Source organism: Buteo buteo, chromosome 24, assembly GCF_964188355.1.
Source record: "Buteo buteo chromosome 24, bButBut1.hap1.1, whole genome shotgun sequence".
Taxonomy (NCBI): domain Eukaryota; kingdom Metazoa; phylum Chordata; class Aves; order Accipitriformes; family Accipitridae; genus Buteo; species Buteo buteo.
This window is the reverse complement of record NC_134194.1, coordinates 9,771,288-9,788,660: the sequence shown is the minus strand read 5'-3', so window position 1 is coordinate 9,788,660 and position 17,373 is coordinate 9,771,288. Positions and strand designations below refer to the sequence as shown.

Sequence of the window (17,373 nt, the reverse complement as noted above, 5' to 3'; positions counted from 1 at the left end):
ACTTTTCCTCCTCCTCGGAGATGTCCTGGGCTATTGCCAGCAGTTTCGGTGAGGCACTGATTCAGCACAATTGCTACGTATTTAAATAAAATTACACGTGCGAGTGGTCGCACTGACTTTGCGGGCGAGAGTGTCCCAGTGAACAACCTACAGCCCAGCGCAGCGCAAGGACCTGAGCGTCTGCTCAAAGTCCCCTTGGCTGCCGTGGGACTTGGCTTATATTTGATATTAAGCACATGCATGTGTAAAGCGTTAGAATCAAATACATGAGGCAGCACAGACAGCGCAGCACCTTGCACTTCTGAGTGCAATGTAGGTACCGCAAAGAATATCATAAGATAAATAGCAAGACCTTTAGTGGGGACCTGTAACTGCAGAACAGTATCTTGCATTCATTTTAAAGATGAATTGAATCTATAATTTTGAAGCCTGCATATGTTTTCTGTTAATGGCTTATGGTCTCAAACAGTTTTTATTCACTGGTATTTAGGAAAAAAATGTTGCTTGTAGTCTTTAAGAAAAGTAGCTCATTCTCTGACACATGGGAAACTGATTATCTTTGGGTTTTATTGGGGGGGGGAGGGATGTCCACAATCGACTGGAAATACTGGAAAGGGTGTAATTTGGAAGTGATTTTAATTTTTATTTATGAAAAAGTTCAATTCCGTGAAAGGGCTAGATGGCATTTTGAAAAGCTGCTTTCACTGTAAATCCATTGCTGTGAGCTCAGCTGAAAGGAAAGCATTTGGTTTTGGACTTTGCAATGGTTTTTATGCAGTTTTATGCAAGTAACTGGAATCCAAATTAAACATACTGAAGTTACTTCTGTGTGCGCGCTACATTTTCGTGACGGTAATGTTAGGATGTTTCTTTTGTTAGCTCATGTAAAAGTTAACGGCTGTGCTCTGCCAAGTTTGGAGTAGGGTAATGATTTTTTTCTGCCTGTGTGTGTTTGTGTTTTTCACTGGAGCTGGCATCCCCATCAGCTTAAGTAGTGGAAAAGTTTGTGCCTGACACTTACAACCTTTTGTAGGTAGGGACAGGGTCTGTTTGCTCCCCATGCATGTGTTCCACCACTGGTGGTGCGAGTCTGTAGCAGTGCCCACAGAAACACTCACTGCTAAGGGTGACTCAACAGCTCCCTTCCCAGCTCCCTTCCCAGCTCCCTTCCCAGTTCCCTCCCGCTTCCCAGCTCCACGCCGGCCCGCCCTGCCCAGGGGCTGGGAGGAAGGAGCTTCTTACCAGCCTCACCACTCTTGCAATTAGCTCCAACCCACCAGAACTTCACTAGATAAAGACGCACAGGGCCTCTTTAGCGCTTTGTCTGGAGCATTTTAAAGTCGGCTTCTGTGAATGAATTAATTTACTGTTCTTACAATTAGAAGAATGTAGGGCAGGGGCTGTGCCACTAGCAGCCACATTAAAGAATTCACGGGTGCAAGAGTGTTGTCCTGCATGGTGCTAACATGTGGCAGGCTTTCACACCCCTATCTTCCTAGTAGATCCTGACCTGATGAAACGCCTGAGGGCTCTCCCTTGAATGCCTCATCAAATACTCAAAGTTACAGACCAAATTAACAGCTCAGCCAGCCTTTCAACCAAGAAGCAATTCAGAGGCAAATGCCAGCAACCCTGAAAGAAGAGCTATATATGCAGATACATATATATACAGATATATATATATCTGCAGCTAATGAAGTCCTGCTGACTGACATTGCAGAATCAGGGTGGGCAATAGCAGCCCTTCATGTGTTTTCAGTGGAGCCAGCCTCTTCTCTCTGCTGAGGACCAGATTCATATCTAAAGGAAGGAATCTTTCTTCTCAGCATTGAGATTGATTGGTGGAGTTTTGCTCCTCCTCAAGGAATCTGTTTTTCATGGCTAATGGAATTGTTGAGGTACCTGCTTTACTTAAAATGTTATCTAATGGTATGGTGTCATATTTTCACCTCATGCTGTATTAGCAAGGAGAAGTTGGTGGCATTTGGGATGGAGTTGCTTCTTTTCATCAACCTATATGACCACCCTCAGACTCCACAGCTGAGAGTCACCCAAGGCTTTTTGTCTTATTCAGGTTATTTTTACAGTAATGTTATTCCTGTTGCTTCAGCACAGTTAAATTCTGATGTACGCCAGTACTGCAGAGGAGAATCAGTATGTGGATGTTTATATTGCCCTCTCCCACCAATATATATAAGTTGAGCATGCTTCTGCTTAGATAGTCTTTAACCAGGAGATCTTACACCAAGATTTGAGCTTACTACTTTGAGCAGTGCTTGAGTTTTCAACATACTCTCAGGAGGCACTTTAGTACATATGATGCCAAGAAAGTGGCTAGCGAAAGTGGTGACAGACTCTATGAATATGGCAGAATGCATTGCACACACTTCTGAATTATCTGGTAGATGCAATGTAACTGGAATGACTACATGACAGGGTTGTAGGTTTGGGGTTTGGTTTTTTTTTTTGTAGTAGCCAAAGCATTAAGCAGGGCAGGGTGGTTTAATACTAGAACAACCTGGATCTGATTGCAGAATAATTAAAGAAATGCTGAGGTTACACCCTTTTTTATTTAGCCAATATTTTCCACAATATTTGTAGGAGTTTCCCTGATGAATTTAGGTTATGATGGATCATAAAGCAAGCTCACTGGAGATTGTTTTATTAACTCAGGTATTGCACATTTCATATAGAATAAAGATAGGGTTTTATTCTGATTTCCAATTGGTCTCTGCCCATCATGCTGTGATTTTTTTGTTCAAGTAGGCTTAAAAAAGTTAATTTTTTTAATGCAGGTAACAAAACCAAACAGAAATTAATTGAGAAAAAATGCTTCCAAAGATATAGGTTGAGGTCATGCACATGTACTAGAAAGATTGTGATTGCTGAAATCTTTGTGTTAGTAAGGGGGGAAATGAAAGCTCCTTTTATTTTATTTTTCTCAAGTCTTCTATCATTAAAATCTGGTTCTAACAGCAGAATACTTCTCTTTTTCATGTGTGTTGAAAAGCAGCTACACCATGTATCAAAGCCATCAGTCCCAGTGAAGGATGGACTACAGGAGGTGCCACTGTCATCATCATAGGAGACAATTTCTTTGATGGGTTACAGGTCATATTCGGCACCATGCTGGTTTGGAGTGAGGTAGGTGTTGTCTGAACGGTAATGTCTAATAGCTTTGTCTAGCTTATAGCTAGTCTGTCCTTTTTCTATGCCACATGCTAAATCAGCAACAAATGTTGAGATGAGAATCCTTTCCTCATTCAGTTTTATGAAAATAATTAGTCAAATTTACCTGTGGCAGAAATCCATTATAGCCAGGGGATTTGCATCTCCGCTCGCTGGCCCAGAATTTAGCTCAGTGCCTTTTATTCCAAGAAAAGGGACGGAAAAATGCCTGTGTGAATAATTCTGCATTTAGCACTACAATAGCTAAGGGCCCACAGGAAACAGACGTTTAGGTGATCCTGTTTTCCAGGGAAATGGGCTGCTTGTAGCTGCAGCTCAATGAGGTGGAGATTGCAGAAATTCAGTGCCTCTGAATAGCATATCCTTAAAGTGGAGGCACTTGGTGTAAGTACCATCTGCATGATAGCAACCACATACACAGTATTGTACCCACAGTGGCAAATACAGGCTCGTCATACCTAGCGGGGGCCTCTGTAGTTTCACAGTAACCCTTTTTTTGTTTCTTATCCATTTTTTGCTCTTGCTGTTCCTCCCAGTTTCTTAAATCCTCCTGGCACATATTCCCCCCAAAGTCCGTGGGAAGTTAAAACCCAGGCAGCATCACCCCAATGGCCACTTCCAGTGCGCAGGGCTGTAGAATTCGGGGCAGAGCTCCCACTGGCTTCACTGGCACGGGAAGGCAGCTCCAAGGAGAGGTTTACGTTTTGCTTTTATGACTTTTCAAAAGCATTTTGGAGGTTTTATAAAAAATTGTTATTTTCATTACTTTAATGCTGAAATGTACACGCTAACAGACAACCCAGCATCTCTGAAATAGCTATACAATGCTTACCCAGTGTGGTAAGGATCTTCTCATGTTTTGCCTTATATCCTATAAATATTAAATCAACATTATAGCTTAATTCATATCCAGCACATTCCCCCTACTGATTCCATTGCACATATGGCAGCATTTTTTCCATATGAAGAGTATCCTCTAATGTCCTTCATGGGCTCCACTATTCTCTCGCGCTCTCTCTCATCCTTCCACTTGAGGACAAGTGTGGATGAAAGGGCATTCCAGAAAAGGAGATATATTAAATAAGCCCTATTCTGAAGCCCTTATGTGATCATGAAAGTGCCCCCTGGGTCCGGTGTAAGCATTTTGTGTGTTAGGATTGAAGCCATTATGGCTACAGACATTTAACAGGGAAAGGTGAAGAGGCTGGGAGGAAAGTGCTCTGATTTTGGTACTGCAGAATTGGATCTTTCATTATAAAGCTTGATTCTATTTATTAGTGGAAGCCATTAATTGGCAATTTCTAATCTCAGGAGAGTGAGTGCTGGTCAAAACATTGTTGCTGGTGGTTGCAAGGCCTTGTCATAAAATGAATAATGTTAGAGGGGGTCCAGACCAAAGTCAGTCTGTTTGTTGTGAATGCTATAACGGGCTGCAAGTTGGCTTTGACTGAAGACTGTTTCACTGACTCTCCCTTACAGAATTGCTTCTCAGTTGCATAACCTCTGAGAGGAATAGAAAATCCTACAGGGGAAAAGAAATTATTTCTAAAAGAAGCAGACAGACATGATAAACAAGTGTAGAAATGCATGAACTGTCTGAGTGATCCCTAAATAATAGTGATCTATAAATAATTCAAATTATACGTACTAGCCACATATGAAGTACAAAATAGGTTCTTTCATTTGCCTCCCCATTTCTAAAAATGTCTAGTGCATTTTCAGTACCCAGGAAGAATATTTTTGTTTTACTTTAATAGAGTGTAGAATTGAACTGTCGATCTTCAAACCTGGAGCAGGGTCACCCTGAGTTGCCAGTCAAACCCAGTTTTGAGCAAACCTGGCCAGGTTATGTTGCCATTGAATTAAAGAATTTTCAAGTTCATCCTGTTGCTTCATGGATCCAAAGAAAACATGATTTTAACTGAGCTGTAGAAAATCCAAAACAAAACTAGATAGGTGGAAGCTAAAGAAAAAGAGTGAGTCTTGCACAGCATTTTCACATGGATTTTTCTAGCTTCACTTTCAGTTGCAATTGCAGGTGGTTTGGGTGACGAAGTCTAATATTTAAATTAAGCATCATTTTGCCACAGACTTTGCATGGGACCTTGGGCAAATCACATAATCTGCTTAAAGTTCAATTCCCTTTCTCTAACATAGTAATAAGATTAGTCACCTTCTTTGGAGAGGTGCTGTGAAGATAATTATCGTAAAGGTCCTATATTACTCAGATTTTATTACGGCAAAATCCCTGTAAGTACCTGAGATGCATGGATATTTAAAATATAAATCCTACCATAGTTCAGAAGCAAAGTTAAAAGCCAAAAATAAAATCTGTTCATTTTAAGGGTGAATTTGTTGCTGTCAAGCAACATATGTTATAAATAATTTGAAATGTAAATAATATATTTTTAATTTATTTTACATGTATTCAAGTTTTGTAATTGAAATATTTATATGCTTGAAATGGAGTTGACTGTGTTAAAAAAGGAGGTTTAAAATGGTTTCTGAAACACATATTTATTATTTAAACATATATTTTAGCTGTAAACACTCTAACATAATTACAACCTTTCTCAGCCAGGGAGAACTAAATAAAAACTTAATTTGTCACATTAATTTTCTGCAGAAATGCAGATACCCTAAGCCAGTAGGTTCAATTAATCGTTAACTTCCATATTACTTTATAAAAATGACTTTAAAAGCCCTTGATATTTTTAGAATACAGCAAAATGGACCATCTAATGCCTTTTTTTCAAGGAACTTTCATAACCGACAAACAAATGGCATTGGTATATCGTGTGCACATGCTGAATCTGGAGAGACAACTCCCAGCAAATAGTCTGTTTGCCAGATAGACTCTGCCTTTCTGTTTGTCCCGTCCACAAACAGACGGAGTTGTTATTTGCAGGTTTTTACTCAGCGTTCTCTGTCTGTGTGTTCTTGCAAATATTCAAAATCTGGGCTACTGATAAAAATCCTCTTTTGTTTCTCTCTCTTATCGGGGGGCTGAAACTCTGAGAGTCGAGTTTCAGGGCAAATACACGATTGTGAGGACAAAATTAGTTTCTTATAAATATTCCACAATATTTGCTTAAAAAGAACTATTTCTTCAAACATTTTCGTGCCAAGAACATTCCTCCAGCTGTACAGAGTCAGCTGGAAACAACTTCTTTTTCTTTTATATTAAGAAAAGATGAAGCACTGAAATATCAGTTCTTTTACCTTTGTACACCACAAAAACAGAGGATGATTTTTTGATTTAGCTTTTTTGTTTTGTTTTTTGTTTTTTGGGTTTTTTTTAATGCTGCTGAATAAAATTCTGTGACACAGTTTTTTATTTTGCTTTTCATGTTTATTATTGATTTTGGAAGTCTCTGTTTTTCGGTGCTTATTTTGGAGGACTGACTCATTTTTAAAAAATGAGTAGGCACCTTCTTTTTGAAAGCCAAGGCTTATTAAGCAGCATTTGGATGCCCAGAATTGAGGCATACAAAGTCACTGGTCATTTTTAAAAATATAGGTGTCTTAAGGCTCCTGTTCTCACTGAAAGCTGTCATTACCTTCAGTTGGTAGGATTTTTCTTCATTCCTGTCCTAAGGGTCCTCTTCATACAGAGTCCAAGTTAAATTTATGACTGATTGTCACCATTTCCCTAACCACAAACCAGAACTCAAGCATGCAAAAATAAACTAGTGACTCAGATTAATGACATCTCCTTATAAAATGTCACTTTAAAAAAAAGAAAGTAACCTGGCACTCTGAAGAGTGTGAAATGATGCTGTATCGCACAAGAATGTCTAGAATATATTAGCAAACCACAGAAAGAGGCTTGTTGTACACACTCAACCCAAATGTGTTTTGGATTTTGAAGGACACGCACCTCCCTCCTTTCTGAAGGTCTCTAACTCAGGTTTTAATGCAATCCACAGCATGTCCCAACTGACATGTAAGAGTTTATATCAAACAGCTAGTGCAGTTGCCAAGTATCAGACCAATTCACTTGAAAATCCCTTGGGAGAAAGCATCCAGTTACTAGTCCAGCTCCAGATCTCAATTAGCCAAATGCTGGAATGGAAGAGGAAGCTGGGTCTGGGATTTTGGCTGGTGGCTTCATCTCCAAATCACAGGTTAATGTCTTGCTCGAGATTTACATTTATAGTATGTGTTCAGAAATGTACGTAACTCATATTTACAAATTCTAGTTCTTGGCATGTCATTGCTACGGTTGTTCTGGTAATGCACCAAGAGTTCCCACCTGAGATTAGAACATAGAAATGGCCATATGGAGTCAGCCATGGAGGTCCGTCCAGCTCAGTATCTTGTGTTTGGTGCGGGGCAATGACAGATGCCTATAAAAACACCATGAGCACGTAGTGATGCTTCCCCAGAACACTCTGCCAGCCTCCAACAGTTTGGGGCTCAGAGGCTTCCACAAGTAGTGTCTTTACTTTTAATAGCCCTTGATGCTAATAGCTCACCTTTTCCAGATGCCTTATGTGCAAGTATGAGACAGACTGTGCCTTGAAGAAGGTACAGGCCATGTCAGTGTGAGAGGAGAAAATATGCTAGGAAAAGGTGGAGTGGATTCCCAAGGTCAGGCCACAGGTTGACAGTGTAGACAGGAAAACATCCCATAATCCTGGAGTTATTGAAGTCAGGGGCAGATTTGCTCTTGCCACGGGTGGGCCTGGAGTACCCTGACTTGTGCAGCAGCCATTGGGTCATTCGGCTTGCAAAATGGAATTAGGGCAATTTGGAAAGCTGGTGCCGGTCCATAATGTAGATCCTGGCAGTACTAGGGAATCAGAATTTGAGACCAAAGGTGAGGTTCAGAGGGCAGGTTTTGGAGTGCAGTGACATTGTTTGTCCCTTAAAGACAATTTCTTGATATGACAGCAATATAGGGGACTACTGGTATGTAACTGAGCTAGCCAGTTCCTTTCTGTGTGCATGAGATCTGAAGGCTGGCCCACAACAACGGTCCCTCTAGCTCAGCGCTGTACCCCTGACAGTGGTCAGTGGCGGATGCTAAGGAGAAAAAGCAAAAGGAAAAGGCACATGTATTCTCCTGGTATACCTCCCAAGCTTTAGTTCTAGAGAAGAGAGGAGTAAAATATATCCTGAGTATCCTAAACCATAGGACTTCAGACATAATGTTCACCCTTGGGGAATGTGTGGGCGACATTATTGTATATTTGTGGTTTTAAACACAGTTAAACTTATTTACTTCAGAGCACAAAGGAAAACCAAACTGTTTGTGGAGAACAAACCAGGAAACTTGCTTAACTCTCCCCAGCTCTCTGTAACAATGGACCATAAATAGGTCAGACATTTCTTGGGAACCAGGGAAGATGAGTATTGGAAAATGCCACAAATTATGTTTAAAGAACATTAAAGTGGTGACAGACCAGTAAATGCTGGGAAATTCAAAGATACAACCAGAAGCTGCCTGTATAGCTCATGCCAGAATGGGGGTGAGGGGTGCAAGGCACATGCTGACGTAGTAAGACTAACATGTTAACCTTTACTATTAAAATCCTTGGCTATTTTTACAAATATTTTCCCCCTAAAAATGTCATGAAACTTCTCTCATCTTGCCAGTTCACCCGGTTAACTAGAACCACTTGAGGATGGGATTTATCTCAGCTATGTTTGGCTGTCTACAGTTTAGCATCTAGTCTAAACTTGTCATCTCGACTCATCGGAGAAAGGTAGATGTTTCCAGAGAGCAGCTCATCCCAACATGAGAGGTGTCTAAAGCACTGGAAATAAATTGCTATTTGGCAGTGCATTCTGCCTCCGCTGACTGTTGAGGGCATGTAGAGAATTGGCCTAGTTGGCTTTGGTCAGCCCAATTGTAAAACAACTCAATTTAAGTAAAAGCTATCCTTGGAAGTTTGGTTCTGTTTGGGTTTTTTTGTTTGTTTGTTTGGGTTTTTTTAATCCAGTTGATAGAGTAATTCAGAAAAAAGGCAGGTTTCTTTGTAAAATAAGTAAGTTTCTAAATCACATGATTTCAAAGCAGAACCTGAAAACATATTCTTTGGAGCTTACAAACAAGAAGGCATCAATTCCTACATGATCATTTCTAAAATGACATATGACTTATGACTTCTGTGGATCTGAATAACTTTTGAAGCATTTGATGCTGGTAGTTTTGGTTTTAATCTTCAACTTGACTTAATTTTAATTTTCTCATTGTAAATATGGAGAACTTCCTACTGTGTATGCCATTTCCCTCAGTAACACAGATGGCTCTCAGACAGACATTACTCTCCTTCTGTGCTTTTTTAGTCCTGTGCCCTAAACAAAGAACTCGCTAAAAGTCTGATTTTTTGGTAGGGCCTTACTACATTTTGAAATATTTGGTTCCTAGTAAAAATAAGAATAAAATCAGCTTTTTATTAAAAAAAGAAGCAAACCCCCTATTGAAATGTGTTCCCTAATCCAGGACACGATTCAACCAACAGCATAGAGCAGTTCACTGTCCGTGTAGGGTGCCCATGGCTTTGCTCATTGTCAAAGCTGGTTATGGTCTTGGTCTTTGCCTCTCCAGAAGTGTGTTAGTGTGCCACGGTCAGCTGGAGAAGGATTATCCTCGTGCCAGAGCTGCATCTTGGTTGCTGGACACAATCACGTCACCTTTTCTATGTACCTCTTTTTACTCTTCTTGTCTGAGGGAGCATAATGAGTGAGAAGAGGATGTTTCAGTGATGGGGAGGACAATGCTGTTGTTTCTGAGTGCAACAGAGATTTAAGTTAACCTGCCATAAATTAGTGAACTCCTAGATGGCTCTAATATTAATTTTGGGGACTGTGTTTTAAATCCAGTCCAGAGCCCTGAAAGAGCAAAAATGGTCTAGAGCCTGGAAAGTGCAGCACTGACCCACCCCAATCTTTTGTGTTAAGATCCCCAGCCCCATTAGCCAGAAAGTTAAGTTTGTCTACTTCTTACTGTGCAAATCCACATCTGCAGGAGCACTCTCAGATGTGTGTCAGTCATTGCAGTGAAGGCAGACTGGAAGTGATGGTTAGATGCTTATATCTGGTATATCTCTTTTGAGTGCTCTGATCATGTGCAAGGAAAGATCTGGCATCCTTCAGAAGCCAAACTTTGCATTTCTGCAGCAATCAGTCATACCTCCACAAAATGAATAGAAAATTAAAACAGCAGCACATGGTGCTTTTGCAGTGTACAGATGTCAGCTGGGGACCAGCGCGTTTAAAAGCCTGCCTGGGCTTGTGCTGTGCAGCGAATCTCAGCCTGGGCTTGCACTGTGCTGTGTTCACACATGTAACTGAGTATCATTTATCAATCAGATTTGTTGGACACTGTCATGACCCCAGTGTTCACCTCAGCAAACATAGGCATCCTGCTGCTGTAAGCTAAAGTTATTGCATTAAACCAGGGCTCATGCTTGTACTAGCAAGCAAGTGCCTGCCATGTATGAAAACAGAAATAATGTTGTTACGGCTGAGAGGGAGAATGCTTGTAAATATTGTAGTCACTGGCTTTTGTGTGGGTTACATCAAGATTGTATTCAAACATTGACAAGTTAATTACATGTTTCAAAGCTTGTTTACTGTGATCTGAGAGGAAAGTGTTACTAAAGAAGTGTTCAGCATCTAACAGTGCTTTTTTTTCCCTTTCTTCTCCCTTCTCAATGTTTTCCTCTAGCTGATTACTCCTCATGCTATCCGCGTACAGACACCTCCCCGACATATCCCAGGGGTTGTAGAAGTCACATTGTCCTACAAGTCTAAGCAGTTTTGCAAGGGAACGCCTGGAAGATTCATTTACACAGGTAAGGATGCTTTAGTACTAGATATAACGTGGAGAAATAGGGCAGGCAATATATCACACTTGCTAGGGCTTCTGCTTTCGTTGTTAAAAGCTGTACTGTATTTTATTATTTTGGCTGAGTACATCATTGAAGGTACCAATTTAAGGTTGGATTTCAGAAATGGATGACCGTAGAGATGACTCTGAAAACATACTAGTGTGGGATTTTTGTTTGATTGTTTGTCCTAGCAATGGGACATCTCTTTACCCAGGAGTGGGGAGGAAGGAGAGAAACAGATACTCCAGTGCTTAAACAAACAGAGGAAGAGTGCAAGCATAGAGAGCCAGACATGCTAGGGCAATTGGGAACCTACCTTCCAAGAAGCATCTTGCTAAATATCTCCATCTCATGTTGTCCTGCAAGTGTTGCAAATGTTCAAAGCAGCAGCCTGTTTGCCTGCCCATCTCACCGTAACGTACTTGTCTCTGACTTCCAGGGAGGCTAAGTAGCTTTCACCCCAGCCGATGCTGCAGACGTAGTGACTTGCAATGTGTTTTGGGGTGGCATCCCACACTGAGAGCACTAAGTTGAGTGGTTTGGACTGAAGAATTATTAACAAAAAACCACGCTAGGACATTGCAGGTGCTGGCAATGTTAAACCACTCTCAGCAGTGACGAGAATGGCCTGGGAAATAAATCAAATAGCGGCCTAACTTCTTAAAAAGAATGTGTGTCATTGATTCCTTGCAAGGTATGCATGCTACAAGAATTAATGTCTTGGTCTAGATTTTGATGTGCTTGCCCTTTTATGCGCCTGTTTTTCAACATACGCGGAGAGGACTACTTCTGTTACTGTTTGCAGGAACTGTGGTTCAGCACAATCCAGTACAATTCTTCTCCCCATTCTTGATTTCCTCCAAAACTTTAAGCATAAGATATATAAGAAATAGTTGTGGCTATGAGGCATTCTTAATTACACTGGGCGCATATATTGCTCCAACGGTGAATGTACACACAGGGGCTCGAGACAGAGGAGAGACTTCTGTGTTCCAGTTGGGTAGCAAAGCTCTCATTCGATTTTTCTTAACACTGAACAAGTTGAACAAAGGTGCCTTATAAAGCTTTGTTGTCTTTTTCAAATACCCTCTCCCCCAGTTGGGATTATGCACTGGGTTTCTTTAAACTGGGTCTTAAAGTGTTCATGTATCACCTTGCTGGGTGAGCAGCAGGCACTTGTGGAGGCTGTGTGTATTTGTTGTGAGCATTATGATTTCAACAATGTGTGGGAAACTCATATATTGGACAATAATGCACCATATCAAAAAAGTTGTTTAGGGTTTGAATGTGTTGGAACAAAAGAAAAAGCAAAGGGTCAAACTGCCAGCTGGTGCAAATTTCCAGTGTATACCACATGAAAGTGTCAGTCAGAGCTTTGGACAGTTTGACCAGGAATCCTTTCCCTTCTCACTTTCTCACTTACAATAAGTTGTGCTTGTCCTGCTTGTTGTCAAGTCACTGGGGTGGCTGCATCTTGGGCTGGGGAAATGGCAAGTATGCATGCAGAAGGAGAAGAAAGGGAGGAAATGTGCCCCCCTCGACTTCACGAAGACATTTTTGAGGACTTTGTTTTGCAATTTAAATGTAAAAATGGCTTGGACCCATTTTGGTTTTGCTTTTCAGATCATCATTAATTAGCTTTTCCAGTAAAAAGGAGGGCGGCAGTTTAGCCTGTCTGCCCAGAAGCAGATGGCTGAATGCGGAAATAAAGTGTCCCAGTAGGGAGAGTGTTTCCATATATGCATTTTCAGGTTAGTGTTTAAAACACATTATTTTTTATTCAATAAAGGAAAGTTATGAAATACTAAACAACAATGATAAAATCAAAGGTGAACCAATCCATGGACAATTCTCTTACTTATGCAGCTTTTATGGAGTTACGGGAGATACAGAAAAGCTATTGTGACTGAAATCGTACCTCACACAATTTGCATTTTCCTTTTAAAGGCAGCCTGAACTTAAATGTGGCTTTTTTAAAAAGGACTAAATGAAACTAAAATAAAAACAATTAATGCATCCTGACCTTCAGAAGTGCCTTCCAGCCCTTTAAACAAAATGCAGGTTCAGTACACGCCTGCCGATTAGTTTTAGTTAATTGAAAATTATAGGATTGACCCAAGAGGAAAATTTTGTTTGCACTCCAATCACTTTTACAAATTAAGGAAAATTACCACAATTTTGTTTAGCTAAGGTTTCACACTGAGTTCACGAAATTAGCTCAGCCATCCCAACAAAGTCAGCACTTTGTTAGTGAGCACTAGAAAAAAACTAATAGTCTATGGTGTGTACAAACGAAGCATAGAAAAAGCTATGATGCTTTAGAGAACTAGGCCAAGTGTTTTTAATTAGGATTATTGGTTCATTGTAAGTTTTGAAGAACAATCAAACTAGCAGATTAGCTGTTTCTTTTAAAGCTAGAATTTCTTGCCATTCATTTTTCCCATGAGAACTTGTTTTAACTCCCACATAGCACTATTTTTTTTCTTTTCTTTTTTTTTTTTTTTTTTTTTTTTAACAAGGCCTGCAGGAAATGGACCAATTGGAAGTTGGGATACAGTAACATTCCCCAGCATCACTCCAGCCGATGGGATTTTTTCACAATGTTCTTCAGTGAACTCAGTGTTCTGGAACATATTACAAAACCACAGAGGCCAAATGTTTTCTCAGAGGAGTTTGGCCTCTGTTTTTGGCCGAAAACATTTCAGCATCACTTGCTGCTTATTTACCCTGCTATTAAGAACAAGAAAAGGAGAGAGGAGAAAAAAGGGGGGGGTGAAGAGAGAGTGTGTGAGAGAGAGAGAGAAAAAGACCTGGGGTTTGTGGGCGGTGCAGGAGTTGATCAAGCGTAGTTTCCTTTCTGGTGAGAATGTCCCTGCTCGTTAATGGTCCCATTTTGTGGTCAGGTCTCATTTAGAAGAAATTATTTTTAATCAGTGTTCAACAAAATATCCCCTCAAGCCACCTGGCTGTAAACTGTTTTTTTCTTACTGTTAAGTACTTAAGTTCTCAGAAGAAAATACCCAGTGACCCATTAATTTTAGCCTTTTTTTCCCCTTTAACTGCAAATAACTTAGTAACATGATCTCTAAGTAGTCCATGTGCCATCTAGGAATCAAGGTCACATACATACAGAGAAATCCTGGCTTTTGTAAGTATTTTTGAAAGAAATAAACCAGTGTCAATTCTGTTCTTACAAGAAAACATAAGTTTTTTATTTTCCATCTGCAAAGCAAGCCATTAGCATGCACTTATAGAGCAATTATTTCTTAAATTTTAAGCTTCGACATTCCTGAGAGAAGGTTATTAGAAATACAGAAGTCTGAACACATCTTGCATGTGTGTTCATTTGAAACAGTATTTAAAGTCCATATTGCACCCAGAAATACCCAAACGTGCTGGTCAGTATTTCCCTGTGGCACCTTTCACCTGTAAGTCTCCTCTGGTATTGAAGAGCACTGAATGAATTAAGCTTCATGTCACAACTTAGGAGTCAGATGTGTATCACTACCATTATTGTAGGACTGGAGAAACTGAGATGAAGGAAGAAGCCATTAGGGATACAAGTCCATAGGTAGTTTGCAAAGGTGACTCAGGGCATATATAGTTGAGTTAAATAAGGGATGAGAATTGGCACAAACTTGTGATGCCTGGACAGACCTTTGAGGTTTTGTTTGGTTTCAATTTAAAAAAATGGGTGCATCATGGACAACATGATTTTCACAGATGAATTTTGCTATGGTACTAAACTGTGAGATTTGAGTGGGACTGCATTAATGTAAGTGAAAGGAGAATTTATCTCACTGCATATTGGGAAGGACATATGGAAGGTCCATAAAAATGCATTACGCTGTGTCTTCTGCCACCTGCTCAGTTTAAGGTTTTGTACTTTTGTTCCCAAACTAGAGCAAAGGACTACATGGGGCCAGAAGTATCTAGCTTTGTCACTCAGGTTATGTATACCACATGGGGTTAATTCAGATTCTTGGCTGAGCAGTACCCCAAATACTGTTCCTTTTTTTGAAAATTGGTTGCGTGGTTGGATACAGGTTGGAATTTAGGGACCGTTTGCATTTGCATTAGTCTTGCAGGGAGGCTGCAGGCTAACGGGGTACCTAGAGAAACAGGCAAGTCCCCCCAGTTCATTTGGGGTTTATTATATGCTATGGGAGGTGGTATGTCTCTAGAAGTGCTACTAACAGGGACGAGTGAATGTAGGGTCAGTGTGGACGCATGGGGCTCGCTGTGCAGTGCGAATAACCCCGATGCTGAGCGCTGATCCTCCAGGATTATTGTGACGAAGGCCGAGTGGGTCAGAGTGGAGCACTGCCGAGACTGACCAGTGTTTGCGTTACGCTTTTGGCCATTGTGTGTAGAGTGATGTAGAAATGCTAGTGCTGTGAAGGTCAGGATATTCACAGAATTTCTGGGAAACCGCCTCTTTCTCTGAAATGTCATAGGGCTTCTCAGAGCACTTTTCACTCCCCTAGTTGCTACAAAGAAGAAATAGCCTCGTGGAAAAATCCCTGCTCCATCCTCATTTCACCCTTTATTTACTTCCAAGAACATTTGAATCTGTGTACAAACAGGAAGAGCCTTGCACATCACAGATGATTTGGGTAACATTTTCAAAAGCCTTGATTTTAGGTGGCTTCGTTTTTAGGTTTTTATCTTTAAATGGTTTAATTCACAGAAGCACAGGGGTAGTTGTCTTCTGAGAATAATTCTTTTTTCATTTCTTAAGTCAAATACCTCCAAGAGTAAGAGTCCAAAAACTACCCGTCACCATTTAAAATTTCAGTCCATCGCCCTAGATGCAGATGTTTAAGTCATGTATACAGATCTGGTCAGAATTGGAACTACTTAGAAGGTGATCTCCGGTCCCTAAAGTTTCCAGTCTGGTAAACTTCAGTGATGCCTTTGCTAGGAAAATTTTCTGCTTTCAAGAAGGCACCAGTAACTATGCAAAGTTCAAAAGATACATAATCAATGAAGCAATCAGTTTTCAGAATGGAGACTTCTGGAATTTGTAGACTTAAAAAAAAAAAAAGAAGAAAAAAGAAGTGATGATAAGAGACAGCCTGGCTGTCAAGAGGTTCCTGTAGCCCCACTGGAGCCTTTCTTTATCCCTGTGGGCCAGAGTTTGACCCTTACACCAGCTAACCTTGGCCATAGCTGTGTATCTGTTAGTTCCTGAGAAATGTTAAAACCTAGTGGCAGTTATTCTCAACATTAGTAATACACAACCTCATTAGTTTTACAATGCCTCATTCATGTGTGTTTATTATTAAATCATGAGCACTTAAATAGCTGATTAGTATAAATGAGAAGGCCACCATCAACAGAACAATAAAAATAAAATAAAAAAGCCAGCATCTCTGATGCTTTCTTGGGTTTTATCCTGATGTGTTTATAAAATTCTTCACCCTCAAAGATATGACGATCATTAATCTGAAATGAAATATAGAGCACATCACTTCTCCAGAAGAGTGACCAGCTATGAGATCTGGTAGCTAGCAAATGAATGCCATTTGTTTTTAACAGCAGTTTTTATCTGCCTTTTACTAGTAAATATTAATAGCAGTGGTAGAATAAAAAGTATCAGATGTCTCAAAGTTAAATAGTCACGGAGTGCTACAGAAGAATGGAACAAAATCCCTCCATACAAAGAAATGTATAAAGTTTAAAGTAAGAGCTGGTGTCTGTTCTTAAAAGCAGGAGAGCCCTGCGCTGCAGGTTACCCTATGCTTTGGACACTCAATATAAAGTCTGTTCCTGATCTCAGACAGACTCTACAGAGGACAGAGGAGAGATGATAAATCCTAAGTATAGCACAATCAAGTAAGGAAGAATGAAATTAAATCCTTTGTAAATGTAGTCTTTTACTGGTCAATTTAATTAATGGCTCTGGAAACAAGCAAAAAACCCCTCATAACAGCTATCTGAAAAATGTCCTAATGCAGAGTTCACTGGGTTCCCCCTTCATCTCATTGTGCCGAGCATTTGTTCCCAACTGGACCTTGCCATGGGGACACTCCAGAGGCATCAGGTGGTATGTGGAGCTCAGAGATGGACCTGTCTTTGGGGTGGTGTGTTGGGCTGAAGAAGTTAAACTGTACGCGTGGCTTTCTGCTGCCGTAGGAGTTTGCCATAGTCACTGAAGAACTGGGTCCTCACGGCACCGCTGCTGGGTCTGGGATGCTTGCAGGTAAAATACAGATGGGGAAACAAGGGAGGGATTGGTGCAGTCTTTCCCTCCAAGCACCCACATCGGTGATGTGATCTTGGGTGTTACCTGCCCTTGCAAAGGAAAGTTGCCCTCAGGAAATCTCTATTTGAGTTTAAG

At 40.5% G+C, this 17,373-nt stretch overlaps 1 protein-coding gene across 8 annotated transcripts in view; it reads left to right on the top strand.

The window, feature by feature from the left end:
* The window catches only part of EBF1 (EBF transcription factor 1), a 284,251-nt gene that overhangs the window by 204,806 nt on the left and 62,072 nt on the right, over window positions 1-17,373 (top strand). For 4 of the 8 annotated variants that reach the window (XM_075056932.1, XM_075056930.1, XM_075056936.1 and 1 more), the window contains exons 9-10: window positions 3,014-3,144; window positions 10,868-10,994. In XM_075056932.1, the coding sequence (XP_074913033.1) occupies window positions 3,014-3,144; window positions 10,868-10,994 (258 nt within the window). Of the gene's footprint in view, window positions 1-3,010; window positions 3,145-10,867; window positions 10,995-17,373 lie in introns of all 8 variants that reach the window. The other 4 variants (XM_075056931.1, XM_075056928.1, XM_075056935.1 and 1 more) reach the window with 1 other exon arrangement.